Here is a 17600-nt window from a genome sequence, read left to right as displayed (position 1 = left end):
CTGCATTGTTGAGAGCTGCTCCAGGTAACAATGAAAAAGGTTGTAGTAACTGCATTGAAGTCAACAAGTGGAAGTTTGAAATAGTGTGCATATCTTCTGTCTGCCATAATATACATAAAAAAGTAAAGTCATAGAATAGAATAATGAAGTCATTTTGGTTGGAGGAGACCCTCAGGATCATCGAGTCCAACCTAGCTCTAGGACTAAATCACTAAGTCACTGCGAGTTCTAACAATAAATCTTTGCATTGGTAGCATAAGCTTGCTATTGTATAGTTCTGATGAAATAAAAATTAAAGTTTTGAAAAAATACATATTAGAGATTTTAAATCTATAGGAAACTATTGTACTCTAGTTCAGCCTCCTTTGTAACATTAGCAGAATTTTGTATTGCACCATACTCACATCTTGTGGTTGAGCCCAAACATTTCTAGAAATACATCACTTTTGCTGTTTGAGACTTTAACCAATAGAGATTTCACCATGTCCCATAGCAAGTCATTGATTATCCTCACTGTGAAAATGTTTTGTTTCTGTTCTGGCTTCTGAACACTGCTTACAGATGTAGATTTTGGTTTTTTCCAGCCATGTTTAAAACCAAACAAAATCCAGAACAGCTGTACTGTCTAGAAACTTTCCTATAGATGTGCTTGATTGAATCAGTTTTTAATCTTTTGGATAAGGCTAGAAAGATTGCATGGAAATCATTCTCAGTGCTTGTTTGTCATACCACAGGGAGCTGGATCTTCAGACTTCCAGGAATCATTACCATAGATGAAGAGATGAAACATTCTTGACTTTAAAGATACAAACCCAACCAGCCAAACAAAAAGATGTACTAGAAAAAAAAAAATCTGTTTTCAAATATACAGAAAATATAATTTCAAAGCATGTAATGTAATTCCTTGTTTAACAGGGCTATTTTCACCAAAAACTGGAGAGGGAGGGGGAAAGAAAAAAAAATCATCCACATTTAAAACAGCTGTGAAGAAAACCCATTTTAAGTAAGACTTAAAGGAGTAGTTGCCTTCAAAAATCTGATGGTGCTTTTCTACGTTTGTCTAGTAGTTAAAGCATGTTCTTGCAAAGTAATTTGATACAATTTCTGCCTAAAGGAGTTGGAGCCTGCCGACCTTCCAAGTGTTTCCCCAAATTAACAAGGTTTTTCTTAGATTATTGCCTTTAATCCCTACTGTTGAAGCTATTGCAGTTTGTCTGAAATAATGAAAAATTAAATGAAGCAAAGAAAGAATAAGAAAGTGGTTCAGGGATTGAAAGGTCATGGGTCAGATTTTCTCAGATTCAGATACCAGGCTTACTCACTGTATGAGGAGTTCTAGTGTATTTGTGAAATATATACTAATAAAGATGGTGTAATTGTCTTTATTGGAAATGGAAACTTTCTATAATCTTTCAAATAAGCTAAACTGGTTGTAAGATGCGATTTTTGGAAAAAGCAATTTAATTCTTGTGTTCAGTATCAAAAGGTTTGCATGTTCTTGCAGGGAGCGTTAGCTCCTGACTCAAAGCAGTTCACATCCCAGAACTGCACTTTATATACACCCGGCCTGCACTTTGTATCGTAGTTTTCATAAGCAGTTATTTTCATCATTCCTGGTATAGTGGTCTTCCTACTCAGTTTAAAAATGAATTTCTGGAAGCTAGTGTAACTTGCAGTTTCTCAGCTCTTCGAAGTTCTTAATTGTCTGGGATACGCTTATGCTTTTGATGGAGGAAGGAGTAATTACCTCTGGAAGAACTGTCAGTGGTGTGGGAACATCAGTGGCATGTTCAGAACCTTTTCTGAAAAGAGCAAAACGCTAATGGTCCAAGTATGGTACATGTTTAAATTATAACATAGGTTTTGTATAAGACTTCAGAATTTCCTATTTTTGAAAAATAATGCAAGTTAAACAGTTATTAATCCCACTGTGTCCATTTTTTCAGGTAAAGAACAATCTTCAGGAGAGATGAACGTGCACCCTGTCTCAGCAGCTCCGCTCTCTGTGTTTAGTAAAGAATCAAACTCCTCAAAACACAGTGACCACCATCACCATCACCACCACGAGCACAAGAAAAAGAAGAAGAAACACAAGCATAAGCATAAGCATAAACATAAACATGATAATAAAGAAAAGGAAAAGGATCCCTTTGCTTTCTCCAACAGCCCAGCCAGTGCACGATCGATCCGTTCCCCGTCGCTTTCAGACTGATACCGATGGCGATTTCTGGAGTTCAACTTGCAATATTCTCTGAATACTTAGAAGGATGTATATAAATATAGCTTCTATCTTTTTTATGGTTATGGAAATAAGAATATGTGAATTGCCTTAGCAATTCAGAAGCTCTACCACCATCCTTGTTTGAAGCCTTCTATTTGCATATGCGGTTGTTGAAATAATCTGATTCAAAAAATATGTTTTACGATTCTGAGTCATTTTCTATTTCACTATTCTCCACACCTCCCACTCTTTTTTCCATTTTAAACAAAGAAAAGAGTTCTTTATATAAGGACCCATGTCCACTGGCAACCCCCTGCACATCGTGCTGACCATGTGTACTGCCAGAACCAATTATGGTTTAATCCTTTGAAGACTGTTATGAAGCGGAGTATGTTTTAAGCAGAAGCCAGTTGCCAGAGCTTTGGTGAAGTGCTGTTTCCAGAGTGGTGTTATATAACCAAGTGTGGACCTCCTGAGAAGACAGGGATTGCGTGTTGTCTCCGCTTGAGCTGTTTCTTGCTTTAACCATTGGAACGTAGTGCCAGAATTTTAAGAAGAGCATATAGAACATTTGACTTTTTCAGACACTCAAACACTTAAAAAAATTCCAAGCTGCTTTTAAGCTGCGGGTATTTATTATGGACATGACCCTTTGAATATAATGACATTCTGCAATTATGTTTTGGAATTTTAGCAAAATGCTTAATGCATGTTTTGTCCTGTAATCAGGCTTTTAAAAATCCAATAAAGTTTGCAAATTATTTTGACAGAGGCAGAATTTTTTCTTCAAGCTTGACATTGGAATATGCTTTTGAAAGATGGCTTTGCTAAAATTAAAAAAAATATTTTTGAAAACCTGAATTTTAAAAGATTGGAAAATATATATTTCCTCCTTCTGAGGGGTGTTGGTTTTTTTTGGAAGCATTCTGTATGATCAGCTCATGAATCCACAGGAGAAATACAGACATGATTAGATGAAGCTAGGTCTAGGGCTTTAAATAATGGATACATTTAAATTTCTTTAGCTATGTTTTTATTCAGTGTACTGTTTACACCCAGCAAATGTTTTATTTAAAAACTTAAGTTTTTAGAAGTTTTGATAATAGAGATAGATCATCTCTGCCACTTTATATGTCTTTATTTGTATGTAGAGGCAGGGGTTGATTTCCATGCACTGGTTGACTTCTGTTGCCCAGAGTTCACATTTAGCTTTCTATATAAGATGGTTCTATTTGGGTTAAATATATATATTTTTTTTTTAATTTTCCCAAATACCTGTGAGAGACTGATTCGCCTTCTTAGGGCAAAGGGAAAAAGTTCAACATTGACCCAAGAAGATTTTTTTTTTTTAAGCCATATTCTGTTTCATGAAAGTTAATAAATACTTTTATATTGTATACCTGCTGTTGAATCCTGTAGTTTTTCATAGAACTGTAGAATCATAGAACCGTTTGGGTTGGAAGGGACCTTCAAAGGTTATCTAGTCCAACCCCTCTGCCATGAGCAGGGACATCTTCACCCAGATCAGGTTGCTCAGAGCGCCGTCCAGCCTGGCCTTGAATGTCTCCAGGGATGGGGCATCTACCACCTCTCTGGGCAACCTGGGCCAGTGTTTTACCACCCTCATTGTGAAAAATGTCTTCCTCATGTCTAACCTGCATCTCCCCTCTTCTAGTTTAAAACCAGAAGTAACTTGCTATTTTGTAATAGCAAATTATTTGTAGAATGGAAGGACGACATGCCCAGGTATTTTGTAGTACACATATTTTGTTATTCAAACACCATATCACTTTAATATTGCATGGATAGTTGTGCTAATTGTACTCAGAACATGTGTTGAGATACGTTTGGGCTGGATTTGGACGTGGCGGATCTGGGCAGCGTCACAGGCTCTCCCGGTGGGACGTGCTGCCCACCTGCTGCCGCGCCAGCAGCTCTTCACGTCGGGGAAGCACCTTGGAGTGATTTGTTGCCTCCAGCAGCGACTGCGAGCTGGATGGAAATATTTGCCGGTGTTTTTCCCTTGGCAAAGAAGTGAGGTAACGCTGCCAAAGGTGTTTGTGGGAGAGCTGGGCTAATGAGCAGTGAAAGCTGGCATTGTTTGGGAGAGCGGAGGCAGATGCGTTTATGTTTTAAAAATGAGGTCACGGATAATTTAGGCTGGTGTAATTTCTACTTTTGGAGATGTGGATTTACACTCTTACATGTTGTTTAGTGATACGGGCACAGAACTGAGGCAGAGCTGTAACACGATAATTCCACCATCATATACGTGGCTGTATGACTTCAAATGAACTATTAAATATATGCTAAGGACATATGGTGAAGACACTGTTAACAGAAAATTGGAGGGGGGAAAAAAATCTAAAAAGACTTTTCCAGTGCAGTTTCTGAGGTTATATCATGCTTCTTGTTCAGAAGATCCATTCATGTGTTTGGAATACAAAGTAAGGTCGAGGTCTGCAGGGATCCTACGTGGACAGGCAGTGCTCGCAAACTGGTAGATGTGATCAAAAGTCAGACTAATTAGGGAGATTGCGGAGGTGATCCAACAGCATCAAGCTAAAATGCAGGAGGAATGAATGTGAAATACTGAACTTGAGAAAAAATTAAGTGCATGAAAGCAAACCAGTCCCCCATCTCGTGAGATACAGTGAGGAAAAGAAGTGTCTGGTGGCACAGAGGTGAGCAACTTCATACAAATGCAAAAAGCAAAACTCACTTAAGGGTTATATAAGGTGTGAAAGTAATTATTCTGCTAAGTGCCAATGGTTGGTGGCTACACAAATTAAGAAATAGTTGGGCAAGTTCCTCTGAATAGAAACAATATGTAACATTGCATATAAGATTAAAAAAACCCATAAAATAAAGGGAACTGAGTATTCCGGGTCTAGAATAAAAGAAGTCTGAGGAAGGAACTCTCCCTTCTAATATCTAAAAGATGGCTACAACACAAAACTTTTATCAGTTGTTCTTGATATTGCCTGTGGGAAGGAAAGGATTAGCTTTATTTGCAAGAAAAAATATTTTTGTTGAATTTTAAGCTGGAGAATACTTAACGGACACCTAATGATGATGTGAAAGCTCTTTCCTTGTATACTTTTAAGCAGTAGATTGGCAAATGTCTGCAGGGGAAGTTTATGGGTTGCTTCGCTCTGCCACAGTGCGAACCTGGCTGCTATAGTTCGTTTACATGATTTCTTTATCTTCCATTTTTTTAGGTGAAATTACTGCGGTGGCTCCCTGGATGGGCTGGGCCTTGTGGGAGGCTGAGGAGATGGAGGTCCTTGCTGGCCAAAGATCTTGCAGATTGCAGTTTAGCTTGGGTTTCTCTTCTGCTGAAAAGTCAATGACTATTGCAAGTTATAACCCAACATCAATTTGAGTTAAAACTTTGTATTTGGATGGTGGATTAAGCTCTTTATCCTCGCCACCTTCAAACCTCCTAGCTTGGCTATAACCTACACAGTTGATTTGGTCTGGTTCTGATTTTCAGTTAAAACTTTTGGTTTATAGTGTGCTGTCGTTGAAATGGAAGGCTGGGTATTTGATTTAGGTGAGGTAGTAGCCAAATACTGGAAGAAAATGCGTTACACCTATAAAGTAGAAATGCATATGATGTTGAAAATGCGCAGAGGTCAAAGTCTGGAGAATTTATTTTGACATCTCGATTTTTAGCATGGATTATTTTGTTCATTATAAACATTGTAATACACGTAATTGTAGGGCAAATATGTAATATTAAAAGGCCTATGTGCGTTTTTAATGCAGACTTCATTTATCTTAGTTTTGCTTTATTTCTCGGCATAATTATAGATTAAAATGTCCACAAAGTTAACTGCTGCATCTCTGAGATTGTAGACGTGCTCAAGTATCTGATGAGGATATAGCTCCTTTCCTGAGGTGCCCGAGCGAGCGCACGTCCCAGCTTTGATCGGGTCACCACCAGGCGCTGTCAGTCTGTCCTGGTGCTGGAAAAGGAAAGAGGAAAGACAGCGGGACACAGCTTTGCTGAGCCCTTGGGTGAGCTGATGCCGTCTGTCTGCCACAAACTCTACAGTTCCAAAAGTGCTCCAGCTGGCATTAGGGTTCCTATCGATGATAACAAGGTATCCTTACGCTGCTTTGCTTTTTAGGATATAAAAACTGTTTACTTTTAGTTGATTTCATATTCCTGTAAATCTGATGAGTTATGTAAATTATAAGGAATTTTTAGTCGTGTCAATATTTTCAGTTCCTTAAGACAGTTAAGCCACAGAAAATTAGGAACCTGTTTTTTAATGGAGCATGGGTATTGCATGGAGACCCTTAAAATACACACGGTAAATTTAACAGTTTTGCATGAGATGATGTTAGAATCATAGAATGGAATCATAGAATAGTCTGGGTTGGAAGGGACCTTCAAAGCTCACCCAGTCCAACCCCCTGCCATGAGCAGGGACATCTGCAACCAGGTCAGGTTGCTCAGAGCCCCGTCCAGCCCGGCCTTGAATGTCTCCAGGGATGGGGCATCTACCACCTCTCTGGGCAACCTGGGCCAGGGTTTCACCACCCTCGTAAAAAAACTTCTTCCTCATGTCTAACCTGAATCTCCCCTCCTTTAGTTTAAAACCATTTACCCCTTGTCCTATCACAACAGGCCCTGCTAAAAAGTCTGTCCCTTATACACTCATGTATTTCTATATATGTATAAAACATATATTATTCATAAAAAATATTTATATATTTGTTTCCTGCTTTTATCATTTAAATGGCAATAATACCGTGTGTTTGCATACACATTAATCCATGGCATCTAACCTATAAAGTCTGTGTTATTCCCTAGTCACCTGAGTGACTAAGCACATTTCTAAGCTTTTCTTTTATTATTATTTTTCTCCAGATAAACATACAATGTTAGTAACCTTTCTTGATGTAGATGAGTCAGGATTTAATTCGAAAGACTTTGTATTTTACTGAAGCAGACTTGACCTAATGTGGCGCTTAGGAAGAAAAACGTGAATCTTTTTCCGATAAACATCATAAAGTGACAGCAAAAAATTGAAAGCATATTTAGCTAGATTGTTTTTCATTTCTGAGTGAAAGTGAAACTGCCTGGGTGTGCTTTGGGCTGATCTGTCAGTTTGCCACCGCTGTGGCAAGGAGCTGTTTCTCCCCCAGCTCCTGACCCCACAGTCACAGGTTGGACTTTCTGGTGCAAACTGGGCTCTACTGGGGCAGCAGCTGGTTCGTTTGGCTCCGCTGCTCCTTGCAACTTTATTCTTAGAAAACGTAAGATAGGGTGAATTCCAGTTTTTACAGCTGCTCCTCTTTGGGAGTCTTAATTTTGCAGTGAATTAGTTGAGTGAATGTTTTGAATTGGATTCATTTGGGAAATTTTGTTAGGCTGGAGTGAGATGAGCTGATGTGGCTGGCAGCTTTCTTTTTCTTTGCTATGTTAAAAATAAAAAAGGAATGGTCTCAACAGTAAAGGGCGAAAGAAATTCTTCAAAAATTACTCCCAAGGTCGTTTCAGGTCAAATAGGGTTTTTTAAAAAATTATTTCCAGTCTTTTTTGTATTTGTTATTATTCTATTTTATTCTGTTCTATTTTACTTTTATTCACAGAACTGAATTTCAGAAAAGTGTTAATAGGAAGCATTTCATTCTGAAAGTGCACTCTTCATTTTCTAAGTGTTCCTGTATTTTATATATAAATCATACCGTAAAATATAAGTAACTGATAAAACTTCTAAATGAAAATACACCCTAGAAAGAAGAAAAACGTTTGAAAGCACATTAGGAATGAAAGCACAACTCATGACCTGATTGACTCTTCCCCTTTTGAAAAGCTGGTTTCAGGAAAAAAAGCCTCCTCTGGAAGTTTTCGTCTGTTCCTCACCTTTCCAGGGAAAGCAGGGATGACAAACTCCCTCCTGATTTGAAAGCTGTTTGGATTTGTGCGAGTAACCCTCTGCTTCTGCGGGTGCTGGAACAGCTTGTGCCAAGCCTGGTGGTGACAGCCTGGGTTGGGGGTTCGCCAGGGACCCGAGGGGACACTATGAGAGCGGTGGAAACGTGGCCAGAGTCGTCCTTCAGCACCCAACTACAGCACACGCAGAAGCAGTCCCGGACCTGCTCTACCTTATGGTGCTGGTCCTGGTGAGCTTCTAGTCACTTATTTTGCTTATTATCTGGTCATTTATTTCCTAGTCATTTATATCTAGTCACTTTGGGCAGGTCATCTCCCACCCAGGAGTCAAAGTATGTGGGGGGAGAAGGTCTTTTGTTTTGGAAATAATCTGAGTACAGCTTCTCAGGTTGATATGAAAGTTACGTTGTTTTGCTAGTTTTAGTCACTTAGTTCCCAGGGACTGAGCTGATCTGCCACTGCAGTGAAGAGAGACTTGGAAAGATTAAAGGTGTTGCATCAGTTTCATCACTTGTCTTCCTAAGGCAGTTTCTATTGCTTTTAGGTATTTTGGACTCGCCCATGGAGCTACTGCCATCTCTACTTCTTTTCCTCCGTTATTTGTATACCTTCAATTCTTATTCCAGCTTATTGATGTAATAGCCATCTGAGAGATGTCCAGGCTTCAAGAAAGGCAGATCACTCAAAGACATCCACCAAAGCAGGGAGTTTAAGCTGCTTTGGAGCAGGATGATGCTGTGCACTCAGGGTTTGAGTCTCTTGTCTCGGTTTTTCCTGGTCTGTTCCCAGCTCTGTGGCCAGGAGGCAACTACAGCTTCTTTTTCCTCCAGACATAGATGTCCTTTGTCCCTGATGGACATCTTACAGTTCCAGAGTCCGTGCAAGCATCTTTGTTTTTCTTGTGTTTGGAGCAGTATATATAGAAAATGCTTCTCTATCTGAAAAGCTTTTATGAAAGGATGCAGTCATTTTAAAATGTTGGAATTAATATGTTCGGTATTGAGTACTGGACTAATTTCAAAATATTGTAGGCTTTCAATTGCTTTAATTTTAAGACTCAGGTTTTTAAAGATAGACGTTTTTTTTCATAGCACTGAAAATCTTCCAGGTACTTAATAAAGCACTCAGGTCCCTTCCAACCCAAACCTTCTATGCTATGATATGACATTACTATTCCAGCTTTTTGGATCCTGGTGTTGTTCTGGCTGCTGCCTTTTTTTTTCTTCTTTTTTTCTGCATCCACAGAGTTCCTCTCTTCTTTCAAATTACAGTTTAAGCCCTCTCTTTGCATGCAAATGCCTTCCCTGTCCTTTCGGGGCTGCAGGATAAAATAGACAAGAAATTCTTGAGCTCACCTGAGCTGCAGTCGCAACCACCAGGACTTTTTCTCCAACTCCTCCTTCTGCATGACGACCCATCTGTTCATCGGCTACGTCTGCTGTCTAGGTGAGTTGTTCAGGATATTTCATGAGCCTGCTCGTGCTGTACCGGCACCTTGTCGGGCTGGAGAAGGGGGAGAGGCTGGGACATGAGCGGTTGTGTAGCTCTCACAAGCTGACTTCACCACACGGACAAGGGCCACCTCCCACCCCATCAGTTCTCAGGCTACTTTGCTTCTCCACGCTCCCCTCCCCTTACCCCTTGTGTCTCCCCTCTTGCTTTACCCCATTTTCTTTTCCTCTACTGTTTTTTTTTACCTTTCTACAGCCTCAGACATGAGCTGCTCAGGATGCTGAGGTTCAGACCCCATATGATGAGCAGCAGAACCAGGAGATGGGAGTATATTCACACAGAAGGCATCAGTACGTGCCACCAAAATGTCTATCATGCCCTTGTGACAATGACAGAGATGGTTAAAACCGCATGCACATGGGTAAGGGCAGTCCGGTTTTGACTTTCTCCTGTGTGTTTTCTACTGCCGGACAGATCACATTCTGCCCTTGGCTGCCCAGCACAGCTCTGGCGTAGCCGAGTCCGTCGGGGAGGGGGCAGCAATGCTGAGGGTCGTCCCGGCACTCTGGCCAAAATAACCAACATGTTTGATCAAAATGTAAGCAGCAATTCCCCTCTGCAGGCAGCTCGTGTCCAGCCCTGTGTTCACAGGCAGCTGAGCAGCATTTGCAAGTTAGAGGAAGATAGGTAGTTTTGTTTAGGATTGGACATTTTTCTTTTTTTCTGTTGAACATATTAAGCAAGTGAAATTGAGCTAATCATACACTATGTCGTTTTCATTCAGAGACTGTACTTTTTTAATATAAAATTTGTTTTGAATGATTGAAGGATTTTAAAATAAACTGGCTTTATATGGCACTGATCATGTCCTTTGGAGTTAATAATGCTCCTATTAAGATTTGATTCTGAAATATAGAAAAACCTCAGTAGGGCAAATGGAAATGAGAGGCCCCATTGTGAGCTAATGGCCTCTGTGAATGAACAAACATGTCAGCACAGTAAAATGAGATACACTTAGCAGCTTTTTACGATGGATGCTTGTATACGATACATATCAACGTCCTGTGAAGTGGCTTGTTATGATAAGACCATAATATGGAACTTTGCTGTTGAAATGGTTCTCTCTGCCTACTTCATGGGAAATATTTGTTCAAATAAATATGTGGGTCAGTGAGGCAACAGATAGTTATTTGTCTCTCAAGTGTGAGTAATGTAACATGAACAAGCATTAGTGACCTAACTCCTTAATTCAACAGGAGAACCTTATTTTTCTTACATGCTAGCTTATTTCTTAATATTTCGGAATCCATTGCTCAGTGTGTGTTGTGTGTTCCCAGGAGAGCTGAGCACAAGCTACAAGCTTTCGATAACTCTCAGTTCGGTTCAACTTGATCATCTCTTGGACTTCTTCAGCTCACTGCCTGGCAACTGTGTGTATCTGCTCCCTGAATCATCCACTAACATCTGCCTGAAATAATGAAAAGACTCTCAGTTTTCAGTAGACATAAGAGGTAGAATTGGCCAAACCATCCACGTGATTTAGAAGTCTTTGCCCAGTTTCCAGAAGAGCCTCTAAGATGGCGAAATCAAAGCCCTGCAAATTTCTGTGAGACTTACCGCGGTGATACACACTGGCTGAAACAGTTCACACAATTGCTGCCCCCAGGGCAGAGGCAGCAGCAGGGAATGAGCACTTTGGGCTGAGCAGTTTCAGAGTGAAGTCTGGTGGTTTAGACTGACCCCTGATGAATCACAGAATCATAGAATCACAGAATAATTCTGGATGGAGGAGACCCTCAAGATCATCAAGTCCAACCGTTAACTTAACACTGGCCAACCGTTAACTTAACACTTAACCATCTCCCCAAGAACCTCATCTAAGCATCTTTGAAACACCTCCAGGGATGCTGATTCAACCATCAAGACAAAATGGTGCCATCTCAAGGCATATCAAGGATAAGAAGGTCATTAGGGGCAGTCAACATGGCTTCACCAAGGGGAAGTCGTGCTTGACCAACCTCATAGCCTTTTATGAAGACATAACAAGGTGGATTGATGAAGGCAGAGCGGTGGATGTGGTCTACCTTGACTTCAGTAAAGCATTCGACACCGTCTCCCACAGCATCCTCACGGCAAAACTGAGGAAGTGTGGTCTGGATGATCAGGTAGTGAGGTGGACTGCAAACTGGCTGAAGGAGAGAAGCCAGAGAGTCGTGGTAAATGGGGCGGAGTCTGGTTGGAGGCCTGTATCTAGTGGAGTGCCTCAAGGGTCAGTTCTGGGACCAATACTGTTCAATATATTCATCAACGACTTGGATGAGGGAATAGAGTGCACTGTCAGCAAGTTTGCTGATGACACCAAGCTGGGAGGGGTGGCTGACACGCCAGAAGGCTGTGCTGCCATCCAGAGACCTGGACAGGCTGGAGAGTTGGGCAGGGAAAAATGTAATGAAATATAACAAGGGCAAGTGTAGAGTCTTGCGTCTGGGCAGGAACAACCCCAGGTTCCAGTACAGGTTGGGGAATGACCTATTAGAGAGCAGTGTAGGGGAAAGGGACCTGGGGGTCCTGGTGGACAGCAGGATGACCATGAGCCAGCACTGTGCCCTTGTGGCCAAGAAGGCCAATGGTACCTGGGGTGTATTAGAAGGGGGGTGGTTAGTAGGTCGAGAGAGGTTCTCCTTTCCCTCTACTCTGCCCTGGTGAGACCTCATCTGGAATATTGTGTCCAGTTCTGGGCCCCTCAGTTCAAGAAGGACGGGGAACTGCTGGAGAGAGTCCAGTGCAGGGCCACAAAGATGATGAAGGGAGTGGAGCATCTCCCTTATGAGGAAAGGCTGAGGGAGCTGGGGCTCTTTAGCTTGGAGAAGAGGAGACTGAGGGGTGACCTCATTCATGTTTATAAATATATAAAGGGTGAGTGTCACGAGGATGGAGCCAGGCTCTTCTCGGTGACAACCAATGATGGGACAAGGGGCAATGGGTGCAAACTGGAACACAAGAGATTCCACTTAAATTTGAGAAGAAACTTCTTCTCAGTGGGGGTGACAGACACTGGAACAGGCTGCCCAGGGGGTTTGTGGAGTCTCCTTCTCTGGAGACATTCAAAACCCGCCTGGACGCCTTCCTGTGTAACCTCACCTAAGTGTTCCTGCTCTGGCAGGGGGATTGGACTAGATGATCTTTTGAGGTCCCTTCCAATCCCTAACGTTCTGTGATTCTGTGATCCCTTTGAACCACAGTCCACTCCAGAAGTTGGTTTGTAACCAGAGGTTCAGGAGTCTCAGTGCTCCTGGGCAAGAGATTTCATAGCTGTTTGCTTAAAACACATGCTTTGTTCCTCTGTAGGCATCAGTTACCGAAAAGATGGTAACCTACAACAGCTCTTAATTGCCAGTCTCTTACCTTGTGTGAGCCCAACGTGTCCCAGTGCTGCTCCTGAACCATGAAAGTGTCGGCATGCACCACATCATTGACACACTAGAAATTGCTTTTCTTTGAATTAAATGTTTTTCAAAACAAAACAAAAACAAAACAAACAACAAACCAAACAAAAACGTAAAGTACTTTCTTTGGAGAATATGATTAAAGCTGCAATTCAAGTGGACACAAAGCCACCTGGGCAGCTTTACTCAGCTCCTTGGCATCGGAGTATGATGAGATGATCTCAAAGTAGTGTCTTGAGTGGGGAACAAGGCTGCAAGAGGAGTCAGGTCATGCTCAGATCAGCTCAGTCTTGTTCTGGAGGGCTGAATCCTGTTTCTGTGTCTCCATAGACAGAATTATTGTGGGATGCTACCAGGTCATTTCAGCTATAATTTTCAGAAGAGGTCATTTTTAACATCTCTATTCAGCACCCATCTTGAGACGCACAGCTCTGATTAGGAGAACTGCTGAGTCTTGATGGCTTCAGCTGGTGATAACACGGGTGTGAGCTGCATACATCTAGTACCACAAGTCTCTGGTAGTGCCCATTGCAGACTGTAGTAGTAGTGCTATATAATGCTATGAATTCTAGAAACTGGGATTCCTGAAGTCTTAAGGCAGGCTCTTAAAATATAGTGGAAATAGTTTGTTAATGTCTCGTCTGAAAATGGTGATAATGCTGCCTTTACCTCAAAGGAGTGTTGTCACAACATTTTGGAAACTGCTTAGACATTATTGCAAAGGCATCTCTTGATCACCTTGTCCACAGAACAGTTTTGAATGGTGTTCCATAAATAAAGAAGTCAGGAATTAGTATGCAGTGACGGCGCTGGGTTGCTCGGTGTTGGTATCACTGGCAGCACCTGGAAGATGCAGCCGGTCCCGCAGCCCCAGTGTGCAGCCACGCAGTGTACGGACAGCGACGACGTGGCGCGGCTGTGCCCCTTCTCAGCAGCGTTCAGCATTGCGAAATGGATCTGACTGAGAACAAGCTGGCTCAAAATTTCTTATCTGGAACAGTTCCCTCACTTGGTCTGCAGTGTGATGCTGATGTGGGGAAGCAGATGGAGCCAGGGTGCTATTAGACCATTTTCTTGTAGCTGTGGATGATATAGTTTGAAACAACCGCCTACAACAACAAGACCTGTGCAGAAAGCACTGAGTAGACAGGACACATTGGAGTCAGAGCAGCAGAGCCATGAATCAGTGTTTGGCCAGAGGACATGCTCCAGTGGAAGTGGGAATCTGCCCTGGTTTGAGTGGCTTGGAGTACCTTTTGGGTGATGTGTTTTGTATTTAGGTGACTATGGTGGTACCTGTAAGAGCGTGGTACCCGTAAGAACATGCTACAGCTGGTTGTGACTGAGATGTGAATATACTACAAAGCACAGGAGAAATGTTGGCCAATGTTGGTGTCTTCTGCCACCCAGAATTGGTCACTGTTTTGACCAGGCGCTCACTAGCAGAGAAACACAAAACCAGCTGGGAGGTCCTTCTGTAGAAGGCAGAAGGGTGTCCCTCGACCCTGCTGCAAGCTCCCTTCGGCCTTGTGCTGCGTGTTCAACACCGTGTGTCTTCTCAGTATTTGATTGCTATTTGTATTTGACAAGTGAACTTGGAGCTGGGATGAAATGCAGTTCACGTAGTGGCTACTTGCCATCCCTTGTTATATCTGCCTGCTCTAAGGTCATTGCAAAACATTAGATGAACTTCTGGTGAAAATAATTGGTTTTCTCTTTGGACAATGTTCCAAATTTAGCACATCCTCTGCAAAGCTTAGCAAAGCAGTTTCCTGGAGCTGCATCAAACCCCAACGTTCAGTGTTTAAAGCTTAGTGTTAATGCCTGTTGGAGATGATGTTGTAACAGTTAGAAGCCCCTGTCACATTTTGAGTGATGGTCTTGTTTTCTGGAAAGCTCTCCAGCATCTTGGAGATGTCAAATTTTGGAATCTAACACTGACTAATGCAGGAATGTTCCCCATGGGTCCTGACGTTTTATCCAAAAATCCAAACCTTTGTATACAATCATCACTGTTGTTTTCCAATCTAGGGGATTATCTCAAATTCTCCCCAAGTTTGGTGTCACCAAAAAATCTCACATCTCTTTGCAGTTAATCAGGGAGAAGGGCTGGGCATTAGGAGATCATCTGAATTTTAAGACATTGAAGGAACCCTGGATTAGTAGCTTTGGAGCTCAAGATTTATAAAGTGATTTTATGTATTATATTCCTTTTTCTGGAGGGACTGAATCCCTCTCTTGACAAAATGAGACATCCTTTTTCTGCTTCTTTCCATTCTGTGCAGCTCTCGCTCCCCAGGGATGGGAGGAGTTCCTTCAACAAAACATAAACAAAAAAAATCAAGATTAATTTGCCACATGGAGAATAGCAATTAGCATTTTAACCGTGAAAGTTTAAAACACTTTATATGTTTTAACCCTCTTATTCTTGTTTTCCAGGTGAGGAAATTGATTTGGCTTAAAACTCCCCGGAAAGGTGCGGGTAAACCTGTCACTGAAACACAGGATTTCTTTGTGTAATGGATAGACCATGAGATTGGGAGCCAAAAGTTGCCAGCTCCTGAATTGCTTCCTCAGACATTTGTAATGAATATGGATTCATTCAAGGAACTTCTTGGTTTTGTCACGAAGTATGAACTCCACCATCATATTGTTGCAACTCCAGCTCAAAAGTATTTTGATCAAGTGAACCCCACATAAAGTTCATATCCAAGTTGCTTTGTGGCACCGTGCAGAGGGTAAGATTTAGTGTCAGGTAAAGGAAGGAATCCTTTTTCTGAATGAAGGGCCCAGCTGTGTGTTAGTGCTGTGCCTGTTGCTAATGTTATTTCTGATGAGGCGTGTTTACTTACTTTCACCATGACTGTCCGGAAATCCCATGGCAAGGAGCGTCAGAACATTTGCCAAATCACTACTTCACCCATCAAGCTGATTGTTTCATGTTATTCGGTCTGGTTCACATTAAGGGTTTGCTCCATCGCTGCCTTTGCTCTTTCGGGGTATATTGATTACTTGTGGTGGGGTTTATAACAAACAGCCTTTTTTGAGGGATCACTCCCCTCTTCTTTCACTCAGCCTGTGGCGTGTTAGTAAATATAGCACTAATCTCTTCTACTTCAGCCACAGTCTCTCTAAGGCAAATCATCCAAAGGAATGAAAAGCAAACTCTTTCCACTGGTTAATTATTGTTGTAATGGCTTTTACAAAGCAAACGAGAAAGAAACAGCCTACCTATAAAAATGGAAGGAATGTAGTAAAACTGAAAGGGGCTTAATTTCTTCTCCCGACAGGTATCTTATTTTTCCATACATCCAGCCTGGTCTAAGAAAGAGGAGTCCTGCAGGCAGAGGAGGCTGGTGCTGCTGAGAGCCAACTGGCTGCGCGGAGGGAACGTCTGGCAGCCCGAATTTGGGCTGGCTTGGGCACCAGCGCCGAGCCCCCCGCGCCAGCACAGCCAGCGCACGGAGCCTCTGCGGGGGGCTCGTCCAGAGTGCAAGAGGAGATTTGACTGATAAAGGCAGGCCTGAAAGGCTGTCTCAGATCTGCTGTCTGCAGCCCCTGTAAAACTCTGCAGTGGACAGAGGGGGCCTTTCACAGCCCGGGCTTGGAAGCCTGGCGTGTTCCCCAGCCTCTGATTTAACAATTTCGTCTTACTTCCAACCGTAGATGAATGGCAAAAGCATAAGGGATCAGAGAGAGAAGACCGTTGCTTTGCAAAAGAGAGGCAACACCTTCTTAGAACACTTTGAAAGTTATATTATTTCTGGTCTTATTTATTTGCACAGTTCCACATTGGTCCTACTGTTTTTACCTATTGATAAAGAATGAGCTGAATTAAAAGAGGGATGAAACTCTGCTAGAGAGTATGTGCTCCAATAATTAGTTTTAAAAATGGGTTACTTGTTTTATTTCTGCCATGCATCTGTTGTGTTTATACATAAGTTGGCTTCTTGTTGTGCTTCAAGAATTCCTGAGTGTCTTACAGGTAACTTGAGAAGGAAACGAGATGGGATTGTGCTCTTCAAATCCTCTAAGATGTAGGAAGGCACCTTGAAATGTTGTCTTTTAAAATATATTTTGTGCTCAACTTTACTTTTGAAATTCATATTGGTCCCCTGGAAGATGTGTGAGGACTGATAGTTCGAACAGCAAAATTCCACTCCTGTAGTAACTAAATGTTTTCTGAAGGTGCTGTGAGCACTTTTTAAAGGGTAGAATGTGATTTTGGCACCAAGATGTTTATATGCAAAACATTACAACACTAACGGAAATAACTGTCAGTGGCGCAAGAAGATAAAGTGGAAGAAGGACTGGTGCTGTCACTTGTTAATTTGGGTCAGGCCTTTCTAGGTTTGTTCTATGAAGTGCTTCTCTCTCTCTGAAGTAATGAACGTATGGGTAGGATGATAGTGGGAGGCAGAGTAGGCTGAGCCTGGAGGTGTTTTCACCTTTTGAGCCGAAAGACGTGATAAAAATATCAACACTTGAAGTAAGAATAACGGACCTGGAGGAACTGAACTACTGGACCCTAGAGATGAACCAAAGCAATCTAACCTGAAATTGGGCTGTG

The 17600-nt window shown here is 41.9% G+C and overlaps 1 protein-coding gene across 2 annotated transcripts in view; it reads left to right on the top strand.

Moving 5' to 3' along the window:
• TAF2 (TATA-box binding protein associated factor 2) overlaps positions 1 to 3618 on the top strand; it is a 61516-nt gene extending 57898 nt beyond the window's left edge. For both annotated transcript variants that reach the window (XM_065628634.1, XM_065628633.1), the window contains one exon: positions 1947 to 3618. In XM_065628634.1, coding sequence (XP_065484706.1) covers positions 1947 to 2212 — 266 coding nt within the window. In that variant the 3' untranslated portion in view covers positions 2213 to 3618. The remainder of the gene's footprint in view (positions 1 to 1946) is intronic.
• Positions 3619 to 17600: the final 13982 nt, after the last annotated feature.

Source organism: Caloenas nicobarica, chromosome 2 (assembly GCF_036013445.1).
Source record: "Caloenas nicobarica isolate bCalNic1 chromosome 2, bCalNic1.hap1, whole genome shotgun sequence".
NCBI classification, from domain to species: domain Eukaryota; kingdom Metazoa; phylum Chordata; class Aves; order Columbiformes; family Columbidae; genus Caloenas; species Caloenas nicobarica.
The sequence above is the reverse complement of the archived record's forward strand: the minus strand, read 5'-3'. Positions and strand labels throughout refer to the sequence as shown.